This window comes from Kockiozyma suomiensis, assembly GCF_038497685.1.
Source record: "Kockiozyma suomiensis strain NRRL Y-17356 unplaced genomic scaffold V2V93scaffold_20, whole genome shotgun sequence".
NCBI classification, from domain to species: domain Eukaryota; kingdom Fungi; phylum Ascomycota; class Lipomycetes; order Lipomycetales; family Lipomycetaceae; genus Kockiozyma; species Kockiozyma suomiensis.
Genome location: NW_027117683.1, coordinates 104874 through 119298, shown reverse-complemented (window position 1 = coordinate 119298; position 14425 = coordinate 104874). Strand labels below are relative to the sequence as shown.

The following is a 14425-nucleotide window of genomic DNA, read 5'->3' as shown; positions in this document are numbered from 1 at the left end:
CCCTAACCACCATTATAAATTAAAAGGGGGGGGAGAGACAGCAATCGCGGTGCAATCACGTGCATTCGTACTCGGCTTCTGTGGGCCTCAAAAGTAAACAGCGACAGCTGGCATCGCAGCAGCAGCGTAGACAAATGGACGCCCTCGAAGCCCGTCTGGCACGTCTCGAGCAGCTTCTCGCGGTATCTTCTTCCTCAGAAATTGAGCAGCAGCCAGTGGTCGACCAGATTGCCCATCTGCATACCTCTCTCGCCGCCCTTGTCGCGCAATATCCCATCCTGCGACGCGTCATAGATCTTGGTAACGCGTCCTCTGTTGGGTTTCCGTTGCTCATCTACCAACACTTATCCAGATAGTCCTGCGACCTCCTCATCGGCCGACCAACAACAATCTCCATCTGATTTATCTACTAAAGCAAGCATAGCTCTTGCGCATGCCTCCGACATCACCTCACTCTCGTCCTCACTCGCGACTCTCGTCTCCGTCTCCAGCGTCCTCGACCACCCTCATTCCCCTTCTCTGATAACAGCAACCACTCCGCACCTCACACAGCTAAACGCGAGAATCTCGTGTCTAAAAGTTCAAGTGGCAACTCAATTATCCCGATCCATCGCCCTCTTCGATCGAATCCTCTCGACATCAGTAGTCGGCACAAATCTCGCCTGGGCTGAAATTGATGATCGACTAGTTGCTATCGATGCTAAACTATCTAGATCAGCTGCCGCAGCAAACGCCTTTCGTCTCACGCAGCAATAGCATACTATTGTTCATTCGTTTGCACGTTTCGTTTTAGTCTATTAATCTTTAATATAACAACAAAAAACGCAGACAATAGAGAGTGTGAACGCTCTGAACAAACAAAAAGGAAGATTTTATGAAAAAAAAAAAAAAAAAAAGAAAAAAATGCTCCATTTCCATATCAATTCACATAAATGCAAATCTAACCCAATATCTTAATCAATACAACTAAAACTGCATCAACAAATAATACAGTAAACACTTAACCACAAAAAAAACAAATTTACCAATTAATGCAATCTTAGATATGTATATCTCTTGTATGTACCTTCTGTAATCCCCGGCAACCTATCTTCTCAATTAGAACTTGCCATTAAGATAATATTAAAAAACAGAAAAACCCACCTATTCACCCTTGCTGCATAAGGACGACAGACTTGAATTATTATTATCATCATCATCGTCATCATTATCATCATCATCTATCCGCCCTTGATTTCTCCTGCGACCATAGCAACTTCATCTTGCTTCGTCGCATTTCTCTTTCGATTCCTCGACCGTTTTGACGTTGTCGTAGTCCATTGATTAGAAACAGCAATTTCCTCACCATTCTTGCCGTTAGCAGTACCTCTTGACCCATTCTTCGCATTAGACATCGGCGCAGTGGCAGTAACAACAGAATATGCCAAACTAGATGACCTCGATTCTGAAACCCCAGTCTTGGCTCCTGCAACCGCCCAGTAATCGCTGTCATCTTGAGCGTGCTCGCTATTACTGGTGTTATTCGTCGCAGCAGATTGTCTGCTCTTACTACTCTTCACATTCTCTGACGAGTCAATCGACCGCGACCGCCGCGCGTCCATAAGTACGTCCGCGTACGACTTAGACGTCGTCCCATCGCTAGCTGACCGCGCAGTCTTGTTGCCATTGCCGTACTTCATATCGCCATCAACGACCACCACCTTTGCTTTATTTGCGGGCTGATTCCGTCGTTGCAATCGCTGCTGCTGCTGCTGTTTATGATTCAGCGGCTTGCCAGTTTTTTGCATTTGCCGATCAACCATCTCCTTCTGCGACACAAATGTAGCATTCTCGCCCTCTGAAGGCATGCTCATCGTATCTTCCTCGCCATCCTCATCGTCCGCAAACGCGCCTTCATATTTATCCTTCATAAATCCATCCAAACGGCAATCAGGCGGCGTCGCCGGTGGATAGACCGAATGAGGAAGCGTCTCGGGCGATAAGTCACTTAGATCTGAGCTGCTTTCTTCTGACGAATGTCGTCGGCTTAATTTACCTTGCTTTCCGGTTCGATGCCCTTTTGGTTCGTGTTCGTGTGTGCGTGTATGCTGTTGCTGTTGCTGCTGCTGTTGTTGTTGATGTGCCGACCGTCCTGTACGAGGCTGTTGCTGCTGCTGATACTGCTGCTGATACTGCTGCTGATACTGCTGCTGATACGGCACATAATATACCGCCCCACCAAAGCCATCTCCACCACCGATCGTAAACCGCCCGCTTCCATTCGGTATCGTCCGTCGACTATGCCTCGAAGGCGACAACGAGCGCGCTCTACCGTTCGTATTGGCGTTTTCCCCACCGTCTTCAAACTGCTGCAAAGTCGGCATCGGATGTTGGTTATAGTACATTGGCATCATGTTTGGCGGCGGCGGGTAGTACATATAATAAGCCTGACCTGCCGCGTTCTCGCTATTCTCGAGCGAGGCAGCACTGTTAAGCGTAGGCGTCGACGTCGCTGATGAGGCAGACTGCGGAGACGAAGGTGCGGTCGTCGTCGTTGCCGCAGGCGGAATAAAAACCGGAATCATTCCATAATCTGCCGGTGGAATACTATACAATGGAGGAGGATATACACCGCCCGGCGGAAGTCCGCCGTTCGTCACACTCGACCCCTTTCGGTACGAATTGGATCTATATGATCCGCCGCGAGGAAACGGTCTAGAATACGAACTCGACGCACTTCTTGAAAGTCGCACACTGCCGCTACCATTACTGTTTCCAAAGTAGAGTCCAAGCCCAGTCTCGCTTGAAAACGACGAATGCTCTTCATGCGGAAACTCGAATTTTTCACAACATTTCGTAAGACTGCCTTCATTGACGAGAATATCATACGAGCGACGAAACTCAAGTAAAATACCCTTTGCTGAAATATCATCGACAGTATTTCCCAAATTGCGCGCCGTACTCAACGGCTCTTCAATACAGAACCGATTATTCTGCAACGTGTCCCATCCTTTTTCAGCTTTGGTGAGTAGCCGACCCTGTCGTACCGATACTACATCGCGATCATAGTCAAACTCAAGAGCATACCATTTGAAAAAACCAAAAAGTAAACCGCCTAGCGTTTCCTTGTTTTTATTGCCAAACCCACTACATAGCGTCAGATCATCGCAAAATGAGATATCGATCCCATTCACAATCTTTTCGGCGCGCAACTCGCTTCCTATTTTATGCAACGTGGGTAAAATAGGCGGACTGCGCAATTGTAAGAAATTGATAATCAGACATATCCACGAGTATGAAGATAATGTACCGCCACCCGCCGCATCGTTAAGCGCGCGTTGTTTTGCCCAATGCTTGATAATCATCGCCAACGGTCGTACTCTAGGATCGATCTGAACGTACGTCTTGATCATTCGCGTATTTTCTAGCGCCATCGGATTGTTGAGGTTCATGTCACAAGAAAACTGGTACTCCGGATCCCAAACTTTGACAATTGGCACTTTAGCGCCCGGCACGCAGACAATTCGTTCCATATCATCTAGTATCGTCAGTAAATTTTGCTTCTTCTAGAACCCATTCGAAATAAAATAATACTTACGCGATGCCCAAAAACGGGAAAGCATGCACGTGTCCTCCAACTCCTTCCAATCAGTAACAATGCAAACGTCAACGTCCGAATTATTCGAGCATAGTAAATTTTCTGAGCTTCCAAACGGATAAACGCGAATATTTTTGCCAGGCCAATTTTCATTCAATAACGTTTCAAGCTTCTTAATCAGCTTTCGCCGACCAATACTGCTCTCCTCTGACGGCAACAACTCACTATATAGCTTCTCCATCGCAACAGTCAGCTTTGCCTCTTCTTCAAGTCCTAATTTATCAAGCTTTTGAGAATACGAATTGGCCAGTCGCCCAGCACCGAGAGAGTACGGAATTCTACGTCGCGAATTAATCAGCGCCGTCTCATACTGACATCCAGAACTGGCACTGTGCGTCGCCGATTTTGGCGGTGTGCTGTGCGCCGTCGTCACCGGCGACGATGTGACAGACTTGGTGCGCGAAAACCTGGGCGCTTCTTGTGCCGAGGGAGACAAGCTTCGCGAAATCGATATTCGCTCGCCCAATTTTTGTGATGGATCCGGAGGCCCTTGTACCTGAGCTTCATAATGGTAAGAGTTTTGCGGCGCAGACGACAATGTATAGCCCTTGAAATATTCGATATTAGTAGTCAACGGTACTTGCTGAAAACTGGGAGTTGTAGGCGCAGATTTTGTGCCGCTGTAAAACGAATTCGTGGCCGAATTTGAAGGTGCACGCGTAAGTGTACGCTTCTTCGGCTCAAACATTAATTTTTCTTTTGTAGCCAAATGCGATGAGACTATTCGTGGAGAGGTAGTTGTGCTCTCAGAGACTGAGACTGAAGGTGGTGCGTAAGAGCCACTGATCTTGGTGGCGCTGCTTGCTGTTGTTGCCATATTTGCTTATTTCCAATCGACGATAGTGCTAACTAGACAATCCACCAACAACAACAGAAAATTTGAAACTGACAAATGTGTAAGAGTGGGTAGAAAGTGCAGGATTCGGTGCTTGTAGGGGAAAAGCAATGGTTGGCGATGCTTATCCCCGAGTATGGATTTCGATTCAGACTAACCCAAGTTTGAATATCACCGAGCAATAACAATGACCTTCAGCTCAACTGATTGTCTCTATTCTTTCCGATCTCAAAAGACCAAATTATATATAATCACCTATTGCTGCAAAAAAAATCTGATATGTAACTAAACTGGCTCTTAGTCGCGTCGAAATTATATCTGGTAGACAGATCTTCGATTGTCAATATCCCGATTAGTCGAGTGTAAGCTGAGCGTGAATGCAGCTATATTCAGAAAATGAATAAATCAATAGATACAGACAACAAGCTTTATCAAGTTGAGAAGTTCAGATAAGCCGTCAAAATCGCGGTGGAGGTGGCGAAATAAGGGAATATAGCAGTCGATCTCTGTGCGCGGGAGAGACGGTAGCACAAACCCGAGTAGTAAGAATAATCACGTATATGAATCCGCTTAAATTTGCCCAAGTACTCTTTAAACTGAACAAAAATCCTGATATAGAGGGCAATAAGAACGGGAATGCGCAGAATCAACAAAAGAGACTAGACGCTGCCTGACTCTGTAGGTGGAACCGAGGATTTTGCCTGGCGGGGTTGGATACGGTTAGCAAACACGAAAGAATGCACAATTAAAATGCAGCGCAAAGGTTTTTCTCTTCTTTTTGCAATGCCAGTTAGGCACAAGATAACCGTAGACCAGTGGATATCAGACAGGAAGAGAAGATAGTTAAGGTGCAGGTTGGGTAGAGGAGAAACTCACGGGTTAAGGATGAGCCGGAGCAGAGCCGCGTGAGCGGAGTTTAGAGACTAGTCGCGAATGCGTGGAGGTAAGACGGCGGACGACTGATCCAGAGAGTATAAAGCGAGTGAGGAGGTGTTGCGAGGGTGTTGTGGCGACGAGACAGGAAGACAGAGAGCAGGAAGAGGCAATTAGAGGTGGGTGCGTGGGTGATCGAGCAGTCGACCTGGCTCAGCGTCGCGCTTGGGAGAGAACCCAGGCACCGCGCACGTGTTGCTGACGATTGTAAGGGGATCGTGGGAGTATTTCTTAGACTAGTACTATATTCTAATATAAACTCATAGCGCAGCTACAAGATGTCGGGAATATCCTTAATATACTAGCATATTGGCAAGTGTCAGACATTGACAGAATTTCTCTTTGAAAGGCTTGCACTTGACACGAAAACAGCCCAGCCACAATTCTGTGCTATTCTACAGGTACACTCAAGGTAGGTACACTTAATTAGCTGAATCTTTTATATACGGTATTCCGCAATTTCACTTCGTAGCTGACCTTGCTGAATGCGAATAGTAATCACTTGTCTTTTGATTTCCCGAATAACCGCTTTTTGAAAAGCACTCCTCGTGACTTTTCGCCGATCTTCTCCATCATCACAACCGATTTCTCACCTGCCTTGCTATTTAGCACATGTCTGTTTGTAAATGACGACACAGAGTGGTGGAATGCGCTCGTCTTGCGCTGTATTCCTGTTGATGTCCTACTGTCTCCTAATACTTTCACTTCTGGAAGCGGAACGACTATAAAAGAAACAATCATAAATTAGTACAGGTCATCAAAGATCTGTAAAAGCTCTCACCTTCTTGACGCTGCTCTTTCATATATATCAGCCACTGCTGGATACCAGAGTTAAACTCTCTTTCGTTGTTCCGGGCCGTTTCAAAAAGTTCCCGTCGCTTTCTTGGATTTTTCTCTTTCATACAAGCTTCAAAGTTGAACGGTGGTATCAAAGCTGCCGAAGTAATGAGCTCGTAATCTGCTCCCTGTGACTGTTCATTATCATTCTCTGACTTCTGAGGAAAACTTTGTGCGTCTGAGAACGTCACAGAATTGGAATCTGACTCCACACCACTGGCATCTTCTGATCTTTCATCATCGGATGCTTGCGATTGAGCATCATATTCTGACTCCGTTGCTACCTCGTCATCGGTACCGACTGGATGAACCGACTTCTCACCTTCATCATTGTCTTGAATTATAACCGGATGCGTCTCTGGAATCGGAGGCCTGGTCGCCGGGTCGTACGGATTGAAATTCTGATTTGGTTCAGCAGCACTTTCACTCTTTTTCCCATATGGACTTTCGTATGGGCTATCATATAAACCTCTAGTCTGATCAAAAGGACTATCTATCGTGGTAGCACTTGGTAACTGCGACTCGCTGTGTAGACTTCCGCCTTCATCTTCCAAAGAAACACCGGTCGTAGACTGGCCTGCCGTCCTAGCCGACGAACTAAGGTCATCCTCATAAGTAGGCTGTGTAGGCGCAAGCTGAGAAATAGTATCGCCATCTGTTTCGCGAGCATGCGAGCTCAATGCTTGATCGGCGGTTAAACTCTCTAGGAGGCGCTCAGTCAGCAATTCTGACTCTGACTTATTTGTCTGAGTAGAAGCCGTGCGTTCATGGATCGATAAGAGTCCAGCAGAATGAGTTAACCCAGAAGAATTCTCGGCACTAGTATATGACTCGAATGGAATTCGTGTTGATGAGGCGTATGAGGCGCGCTTGTCGTATGGATCTGCAGACCGGGTAGATTCTGTGCGTTCGACAAAGCTAGACGCCTCCGAGGAGCTTTCTGACGAATCAAGGGGTCGACTTAAGCTCAGATTCTCAATGTTGTGCTGAATGGGTTCATCGATTTGAGTAGCTAGAGCACGATCATAAGTGTCGTAATTGTACATCGCCGTGCTCTCGGCGCGCGATTCGGTATCGGTGTGATCTTCGGTGTCATCAGCGTGCGTCAGATCCGAGGAGTAGTTACTCCGATAAGAATTCCTGAAATGCGACTCATATGACTCAGATTCGCTGTCGTCGCGTTGCCCACTTTTCTTTGCGTCTCCTGGAGTGACCTCCTCGGTTACGGAATGCTCCGGCTCCTGGGCATATCCTGCCACGCGTGGTTCAGGAAGCACACTAAGTCGATTTAATCCTTTGTATTCAAATCCAGCAATTGATGAAGGAATCGATGAGTCAATACTGTCTTCTTGCGAGAGCGGTCCTTGGTCATCTGTGCGCTTGGCATTTGTGTCTATACTCAGAGACTTGCGGTGACCGGCTTCACTCTCAGATGGTATTGGCATCTGAGCGTAAGAATATGAAAAATCCTCCTCTTGAGTATGTTCTTGGCGCCCACTCTCTTCCTCTGTCAGTGGAGCGTATGACGACGGCTGTGAATCACCCCATCCGCCGGGAATAGATGGTAAGCTCGGTGTTCCTTGTGAGGTCCGCCTCGAGTTACGATTCGAGCCCCGAGAGTCTGAAATCGAATTATCGTCATCCTCATCACCGCCATCATCTTCCCCGTCCCTGATATTCCAATCTGTCAGCGCCTATCCCTGCAAAAAAAGGGTGCAGCCAGAATTCACATACCAATCAGAATCATCGTAATTATACACGGGAGCTGGTCCCCACCTCGACCGCACTCGTCCGACGGAGGCTTTTTTCACAGGCTCGTTACTTGTCATTATTATGTCGTATATATTTATCGCTGAGCAGGATGTATCCGCTGCGGTTTAATTCAGTGCTGTCCAGAGTAAGAAAGAAGTATATAAAAACTCGCGACTAGTCTCACGACCCGGCATGGGGCGGTGCATAGTGGCAGTGCATTATAACCAGCCACGCGTCTAAACTCCCAACCAACACTTTGCTCCCAAATTTATTTTTTTCAAAAAAACTTCGCCAGCTAAAACAAGAATTTCTGGTAATTTAATCAGCACTTGTCTGGCAAATATGGTGAAAAGAGGGAGAGGATCTATTGGGGAGACGCAAATTATTGATCTGCAGGTTCTGCAAGATCGTATACGTCGCCAGCCTGAGTGCGTTAAGATAGATCTGCATTGTAGAGAGTGAGGCTAATTATATTTGGTATAGGTCACATAAAGATGAGTTTCTGGGACAATTTCAGCATTACCTTTCTCTTAAAGAAATCTTGAATCTAAATCCGTCGGGATTTACAGAGACAGAGCAGTTTATGAAACAGATAAATCTTATTGCCCATGTCTGCGTTGTATATCCCGCTGAGACCAAGAACTTTGCCAACGATCTCGGCGAGCTTCTCGTGAACCACCATACAGCAATTGCAGTCGAATTACGTGAAAAGATGGTGCAGAGTCTTGTTCAACTCACAAATCGCCAGGTAATCACCGAGGAGAAATTAATTCAGATTTTGTTTCCACTATTGCCTACCACCAACTCGAAAACTTTTCGCAAAGATATTTACACTACTCTGGTTCGTCTACTCAAAAATGCAAATAAATCTACAAAAGCCCCGAAGTTGAACAAGAGTGTTCAGACTTTACTTTTCACTCTTCTCGAGTCGTCTGATGGCCCAGCCGCGGCACCAGACGGCCTTTGGGCAGCGAAGCTCACGCGAGAACTGTGGCGACGATCGATCTGGGACGATGCTCGATCCGTTGAAATCATGAAGTTAGCAGCAGTGCATGGAAACACCAAGGTCTCTATTGCTGGTGTCAATTTTTTTCTCGGTGAAGATCGCGACCGTGAAAAGGCCATGAGAAAGAAGCGCGGCTTAGATAGCGACGACAGTAGCGATGCTATGAGCAGTGATGATGAAGATGGCTCAACACCTAGTATGTCTGGCCTGAAGCATAAAGTTGGTGTCAATAAAAAGACAGGCAAGCGGGCTCGCAAGCTCGAGAACGCTGCAAAGATGTTGAAAAAGAAAGAAGAAGCAAGAGGACTTGAGGCGCATTTGAACTTTTCTGCCATTCATCTTTTGCATGATCCCCAAGGATTTGCAGAGCGACTATTCTCACAGACTTTAAGCCGAAGCACCGGAAATAAACATACTCTCGAGCAAAGAATTCAGATTCTCAACCTTGTCTCGCGTCTGATTGGAGTTCACAAGCTCTCGGTCTTGGGGGTCTACTCTTATCTTTTGAAATATCTTACACCAAAGCAGCGCGATGTGACTCAGTTCATGGCATGTGCCGCTCAAGCTTCGCATGATCTCGTACCTCCTGATGTTTTATCACCAGTAGTACGAAAGATTGCCGACGAGTTTGTATCTGACGGTGTGGCGCCGGAAGTTGCCGCCGCGGGAATCAACACGATTCGCGAAATCCTCTCTCGAAACCCGCTTGCTATTGAACAAGATTTACTGCAAGATTTAACGCAATACCACAAGTCGAAGGCCAAGGGTGTCATGATGGCCGCACGCTCGTTGATTCGTTTGTACCGTGATGTGGCGCCGGAGATGCTGGCCCGTAAGGATCTTGACAAGTTTTCGGCAATGGAGAGAAGTGCCAATGCGCGTGCTGGTATTGAGAATAAGAAACTGCAGTATGGTGTGGAGAATGTTGTCGAAGGTATTCCTGGCATCGAACTGCTTGAACAATGGCGAAAGGAGCAAGGTCTAGACGATAGCGCTCCTGATGAGAACGGCAATGTCGAATCAAAGGAGGATGAAGATGCCGCATGGAAGATCAATATTTCTGAAGATGATGACGAGGAAGGCTGGATCAATGTTGAAAGCGATAAAGAATACGATGTCTCTGACGCTGAAGGCGACGACGATAAAGACTCTGACAGAGAAGGCAACGACGAAAATGATGACAGTGATATTGAAGAAGATACAAAGAAGACGCCAGAAGAGCCTGAGGCTAAACGCCCAAAGCTGGATCCGATTCAAAGTATCATGGCTACGAGAATTCTCACGCCGGCAGATTTCCAAAAACTTGAAGAACTGCGAGCTAAAGCTGGTCTTGATAAAATATTACACGGTGGTAGGGCTGCTGCGGCTGCACGTCATCAAGATACCGTCGATGCAAGTGGATTGATTGGTACCCGCTCGTCAAAAATTGCTAAAGAAGAACGATTGGAGGCAGTTATGGAAGGACGCAAAGATCGCGAGTTTGGTTCAAAGAAGGGCAAGAAGTTGGATTCGAAGCCTCATAGTACGACTAATAAGGAGAAGGCCCGCAAGAAGAATTTCATCATGATGATTCATACGCGTGATATCCAAGGGAAAAATAGAAAGAGTTTGCGTGATAAGCAAAAGTCTTTGAAGGCGAATATCGAGAAGCAGAAGAAGTACAATGTCAAGCATTAAGATTGAGTGTTAAAAAATGTGTGTGATTAATAGTTATGTATCCGGGATTTATCGATGTGGTCTAGCAGATGGTACTTTGTATTTGAATGCATAAACAAAATTATATTGAAGAAATGAAAACCAAAACGCCTGTATCTAGAACTTCAATTACTTCTTGATGCTAACCCACTTCTTAAACTGACGCGAAGCATCATGAGCAGCTCTGAACACTACGTGCATATCAATTAGCATACACTTAACATTATCAATTATTTGAGGGAATCATACACTTAACCTCGGTCTCATCTAATTTACCCATGAATTCCGTATTATCAGTCATCAACGCCGTACTCCGAGTATTATAAGCATAATCATTGACAATTGCCGCGCGTTCAGTAAATGCCTGAAGAATCTGGTCAAGAAGGGTCTCGTCGCCTGTTAGTTCGACCCAGCGTTGACCTAATCTGAAGAAATACATGGTTTGCGATCGAAGATCGACGTTGATTGCATTGGCTTTGAGAGCATTTATGACGCGACTGTTGAAGGGGGCCGGAGGAGATACAGTGACAAAGCCATTAGGAAGGTTGTCGCTCTCACCACTTGAGAAGAGAGTTAGCATATCGTAGAGCAATGACAATGTTAATACTGACCTTACTGCTAATGGCTCTGCCATCCACAGTGGAAGTTCCAGTCGAGCTCCTTGTTTGATCTACATCTGTCTTTGTAAGAACCATGGTATTGAAAACCTGTGTAAAGCAAGATATCTTACGTCTGTACTCTCGCTTCTTCCATGTTCAAGGTATCCCATTCCTGGTACTGGGATCTGGAATACCGCTGGAATTTTCTAAACAAGTCATTAGTCTATAGGATTATAGAACACGACTGCGCACTAACTTGAGCATCTGTGAGTATATCGTCGATATTATAATATCGAGTCGGCATTTTTGAATATATCAGAGTCTACACTGAGATTTCGGATGATAAATACAAACAAAAAGACCAAGGCGCGTCAGTTGCACGCGTCGGTGGCTTCTCAGGTTTATCTGTGCCACACATTCAACGCCACAGCAGCGAACTTAAATCAACTTTTTCGAAATACAAATCAAAGGTCCGCTCAATTATACAACATATTCTCCTCATTTTTGCATCAGCTATTTTCCTGTATACAACACAGTGGAGTCTAGAAGACAGCAATAATGTCGTCGTCAGACTCGTCCGACTCGGACTCTGACCAGGAGATCAGAAGCTTCTTTGGCTTCCGTCCAGGCGGCGGTAACAAGAACATTGACGATGACGAACAAACCGAAGATTCCTCCAGAATCTCGGCAAAACCCATGCGTTATCGAGGGATGGCCTTTGCTGCTAGTTCGAATACACCGTCGAATCCGCTGGCGGATTTGAATAGAACCACAACGTCCGCGGCTACTTCTCGGCAGTCGCCAAATCCACAATTATTCACCCAATCTGCTGAGCAACCTGATGAATCGCCATCATCTGAACAGGAAAGTAGTAAGGCGGCCAATGGCCCTACTCGCCCATCATTTCTTGCCGCTCGGCAGCGCACACAGCCATCAGGATCGTTGGCGTCGTATGGAAAGGGTGGAGCTATGTTTGCCAGGATGGGATACGTCGAAGGACGTGGCCTTGGTGTTGATGGTCGAGGAATTTTGAATCCTATTGAGCAAAAATTACGAGCTGGACGCCTAGGTCTCGGTGGAATGAAAGAAAAGACAAAGCAATCCATTGATGAAGCAAAGCGTCGCGGTGAAAAAGTTGAGGAAAGCGAGGAAGAAGAACAATCAATTTCAGGAAATAAGGCTACAAAGAAAATAAAACGAGAAATGTATCAAGCACGTCCGCGAGTTTCTTATCGAACTGTCGAAGAGATTGAAGCTTCTGGTCTTGTTGTGCCTTCGGTCTGGAAGAATGTTATCGATATGACTGGATCCCGGTCTCAAATCATTGAAGATATGTCTGACTTTAAGAGTATCAATGTTCCTGATACTCAAGAAGCTGATCGATCCAGAAAAGCTGAACTGGCGAGGATACAACTTGAACATTATGTCGATGAATGGGAGTCACTACAAACACGGACGAAGTGGGTTGACGCGGAGATTATTCGAGTTACAAGCGAAGCAGACGAAGAAACAGAATATATTGAACGCTTAAGTCGCGTGATGGAGATTGCTAATGAGCTAAAAGCTTTATCTTCTCCTAAGCCTGATTTTGATGCAAATGTGGTACTGCATTTGATATCCAACAAGCTGGATTCTCTACAGTTCGAATTTCCCTTAGAAGCGGAACGGTTTAGATTAGATGACATTGCGATCGCTGCATTACTTCCGATATTTCAAAAGTTATTTGCTGAGTGGGATCCATTGAGTAATCCAACATATCTGAAAGATTACTTCGTACGGTGGCAAGTTTTATTACGAGTACATGCGAACGACCGGAAAGATGACAGCGAAGATGCGATAGCAGATGATATTTATTTGCATCATAAACGGCATCTTGCGTCCAAAAATCGCGCATCTTTATACGAAAGTATGATGGCTTCGGTCTGGTTACCCCGCGTACGGCAAGCTCTGTTAAATGACTGGGACGTTCATGATCCTGCGCCAATTGTCTTGCTTCTAGAGGAATGGAATGGCGTACTTCCAAGGTTTCTAGAAATTCAAATGCTCGAGCAAATCATTCTCCCGCGTCTGCGCGCGGCTGTTCAAGAGTGGAATCCTCGACGAAAAGGCTCGACTGTGGCGCAACCACATATGTGGATATTTCCTTGGATGCCATTTTTGCGAAATCATCTTGATAGCTTGATTTCGGACATGCGACATAAGTTTGGTTCGATTATGCGGAATTGGGATGTGAGAAAAGGCGTTATAGAAGGATTATCTGCTTGGAAAGAGGTTTTTGGAAGAGATCTTGAGTCATTACTTAATCGTCATATATATCCCAAACTTGTCGGCCTTTTAATAGCCGAATTTGAAGTGAATCCAGCTGATCAAGATATGGAGCCTTTACTCGCTGTTTTTAAATGGCGCAGGGTATTTAGGTCACGGATTTTCAGCTCGTTAATTGTGCAAGAGTTTTTCCCGAAATGGAACGGTATACTTTTTCTATGGCTGACATCATCGCCTGACTTTGACGAAGTTGATCAATGGTACAAATTTTGGAAAAAACAGTTTCCCAAAGAATTATTGACGAATCCGGATATTGAAAGTGCGTTTAGTAGAGGTCTTGCGCTTATAAATGAAGCTGCGGTTTTAGGATCTCGCGCCGCTGATGAGTTACAGCCAATTGCTGATATCAGACCCAGATCTCCGGCAAGAGAGCATTTACATCGCTCTAAACAGCCAGATAAGAAACATGCGCGCGAGAAACCTACGCAGACGCGAGATCAGCGCGAAGCATTGCCAATCGAGAGTACTTATAGGGACGTTGTCGAGGACTTTTGTTTGGACAACAATTTACTGTTTATTCCATTGCGCAAGGCTCATGATTTGCTTGGACATCCATTATATCGGATTACAGCGGCGGCAAGTGGTAAAGGTGGATTCGTGTGCTATTTTGAGCACGAGATTATGTGGGCTAAGGTGAGAGGAAATATTACAGAGGAGCAATTAGAGTGGGAACCGATGGATTTTGAGGATATTGAAGAGTGGGCCCAGTTCAGGTAGTTTGTATTATATTGTTTTTCATAGTATATCATGGAATTTCATATTATAGATGGCGTTTGGTTTTATTTTCATTCATTTCCCTGTAAAAT

General features: G+C 45.6%; 6 protein-coding genes across 6 annotated transcripts; 3 read left to right on the top strand and 3 right to left on the bottom strand.

Moving 5' to 3' along the window:
• The first annotated feature begins 73 nt into the window (after window positions 1-73).
• V2V93DRAFT_376543 (uncharacterized protein) lies at window positions 74-947 on the top strand. Its single transcript, XM_066911777.1, has 2 exons — window positions 74-300; window positions 353-947. Exons 1-2 carry the CDS (start codon window positions 135-137, stop codon window positions 754-756), a joined length of 570 nt encoding a protein of 189 aa, XP_066763071.1. The 5' UTR covers window positions 74-134; the 3' UTR covers window positions 757-947.
• A 273-nt stretch (window positions 948-1220) lies between these two features.
• On the bottom strand, window positions 1221-4454 carry V2V93DRAFT_383041 (uncharacterized protein; the record flags this gene model as incomplete). Its single annotated transcript, XM_066912178.1, has 2 exons — window positions 1221-3517; window positions 3578-4454. The coding sequence occupies 2 exons, from the start codon at window positions 4452-4454 to the stop codon at window positions 1221-1223; spliced, it is 3174 nt and encodes a 1057-aa protein (XP_066763070.1).
• A 1449-nt stretch (window positions 4455-5903) lies between these two features.
• Window positions 5904-8071, bottom strand: V2V93DRAFT_383040 (uncharacterized protein; the record flags this gene model as incomplete). Its single annotated transcript, XM_066912177.1, has 3 exons — window positions 5904-6127; window positions 6187-7913; window positions 7977-8071. The coding sequence occupies 3 exons, from the start codon at window positions 8069-8071 to the stop codon at window positions 5904-5906; spliced, it is 2046 nt and encodes a 681-aa protein (XP_066763069.1).
• A 213-nt stretch (window positions 8072-8284) lies between these two features.
• V2V93DRAFT_376537 (SDA1-domain-containing protein) lies at window positions 8285-10797 on the top strand. Its single transcript, XM_066911776.1, has 2 exons — window positions 8285-8422; window positions 8478-10797. The coding sequence occupies exons 1-2, from the start codon at window positions 8337-8339 to the stop codon at window positions 10675-10677; spliced, it is 2286 nt and encodes a 761-aa protein (XP_066763068.1). The 5' UTR covers window positions 8285-8336; the 3' UTR covers window positions 10678-10797.
• Window positions 10702-11719, bottom strand: V2V93DRAFT_376535 (uncharacterized protein). Its single transcript, XM_066911775.1, has 5 exons — window positions 11551-11719; window positions 11426-11500; window positions 11307-11365; window positions 10945-11255; window positions 10702-10886 (listed from the first exon to the last, which is right to left on the bottom strand). The coding sequence occupies exons 1-5, from the start codon at window positions 11596-11598 to the stop codon at window positions 10825-10827; spliced, it is 555 nt and encodes a 184-aa protein (XP_066763067.1). The 5' UTR covers window positions 11599-11719; the 3' UTR covers window positions 10702-10824.
• A 32-nt stretch (window positions 11720-11751) lies between these two features.
• On the top strand, window positions 11752-14407 carry V2V93DRAFT_376531 (GC-rich sequence DNA-binding factor-like protein-domain-containing protein). The gene has a single exon (XM_066911774.1). It carries the CDS (start codon window positions 11853-11855, stop codon window positions 14334-14336), a length of 2484 nt encoding a protein of 827 aa, XP_066763066.1. The 5' UTR covers window positions 11752-11852; the 3' UTR covers window positions 14337-14407.
• The last annotated feature ends 18 nt before the right edge of the window (window positions 14408-14425 follow it).

Excerpts from the sequence above, each read along its gene's own strand:
- V2V93DRAFT_376535 (XM_066911775.1), bottom strand. The coding sequence starts at position 11,598 with ATGCCGACTCGATATTATAATATCGACGATATACTCACAGATGCTCAA. Across the intron at positions 11,501-11,550 it reads ATATACTCACAGATGCTCAA|AAAATTCCAGCGGTATTCCA; the intron begins GTTAGTGCGCAG and ends TGACTTGTTTAG. Across the intron at positions 11,366-11,425 it reads GAAGAAGCGAGAGTACAGAC|ATCAAACAAGGAGCTCGACT; the intron begins GTAAGATATCTT and ends AGACAGATGTAG.
- V2V93DRAFT_376543 (XM_066911777.1), top strand. The coding sequence starts at position 135 with ATGGACGCCCTCGAAGCCCGTCTGGCACGTCTCGAGCAGCTTCTCGCG. Across the intron at positions 301-352 it reads GCGACGCGTCATAGATCTTG|ATAGTCCTGCGACCTCCTCA; the intron begins GTAACGCGTCCT and ends ACACTTATCCAG.
- V2V93DRAFT_376531 (XM_066911774.1), top strand. The coding sequence starts at position 11,853 with ATGTCGTCGTCAGACTCGTCCGACTCGGACTCTGACCAGGAGATCAGA.
- V2V93DRAFT_376537 (XM_066911776.1), top strand. The coding sequence starts at position 8,337 with ATGGTGAAAAGAGGGAGAGGATCTATTGGGGAGACGCAAATTATTGAT. Across the intron at positions 8,423-8,477 it reads CGTATACGTCGCCAGCCTGA|GTCACATAAAGATGAGTTTC; the intron begins GTGCGTTAAGAT and ends TATTTGGTATAG.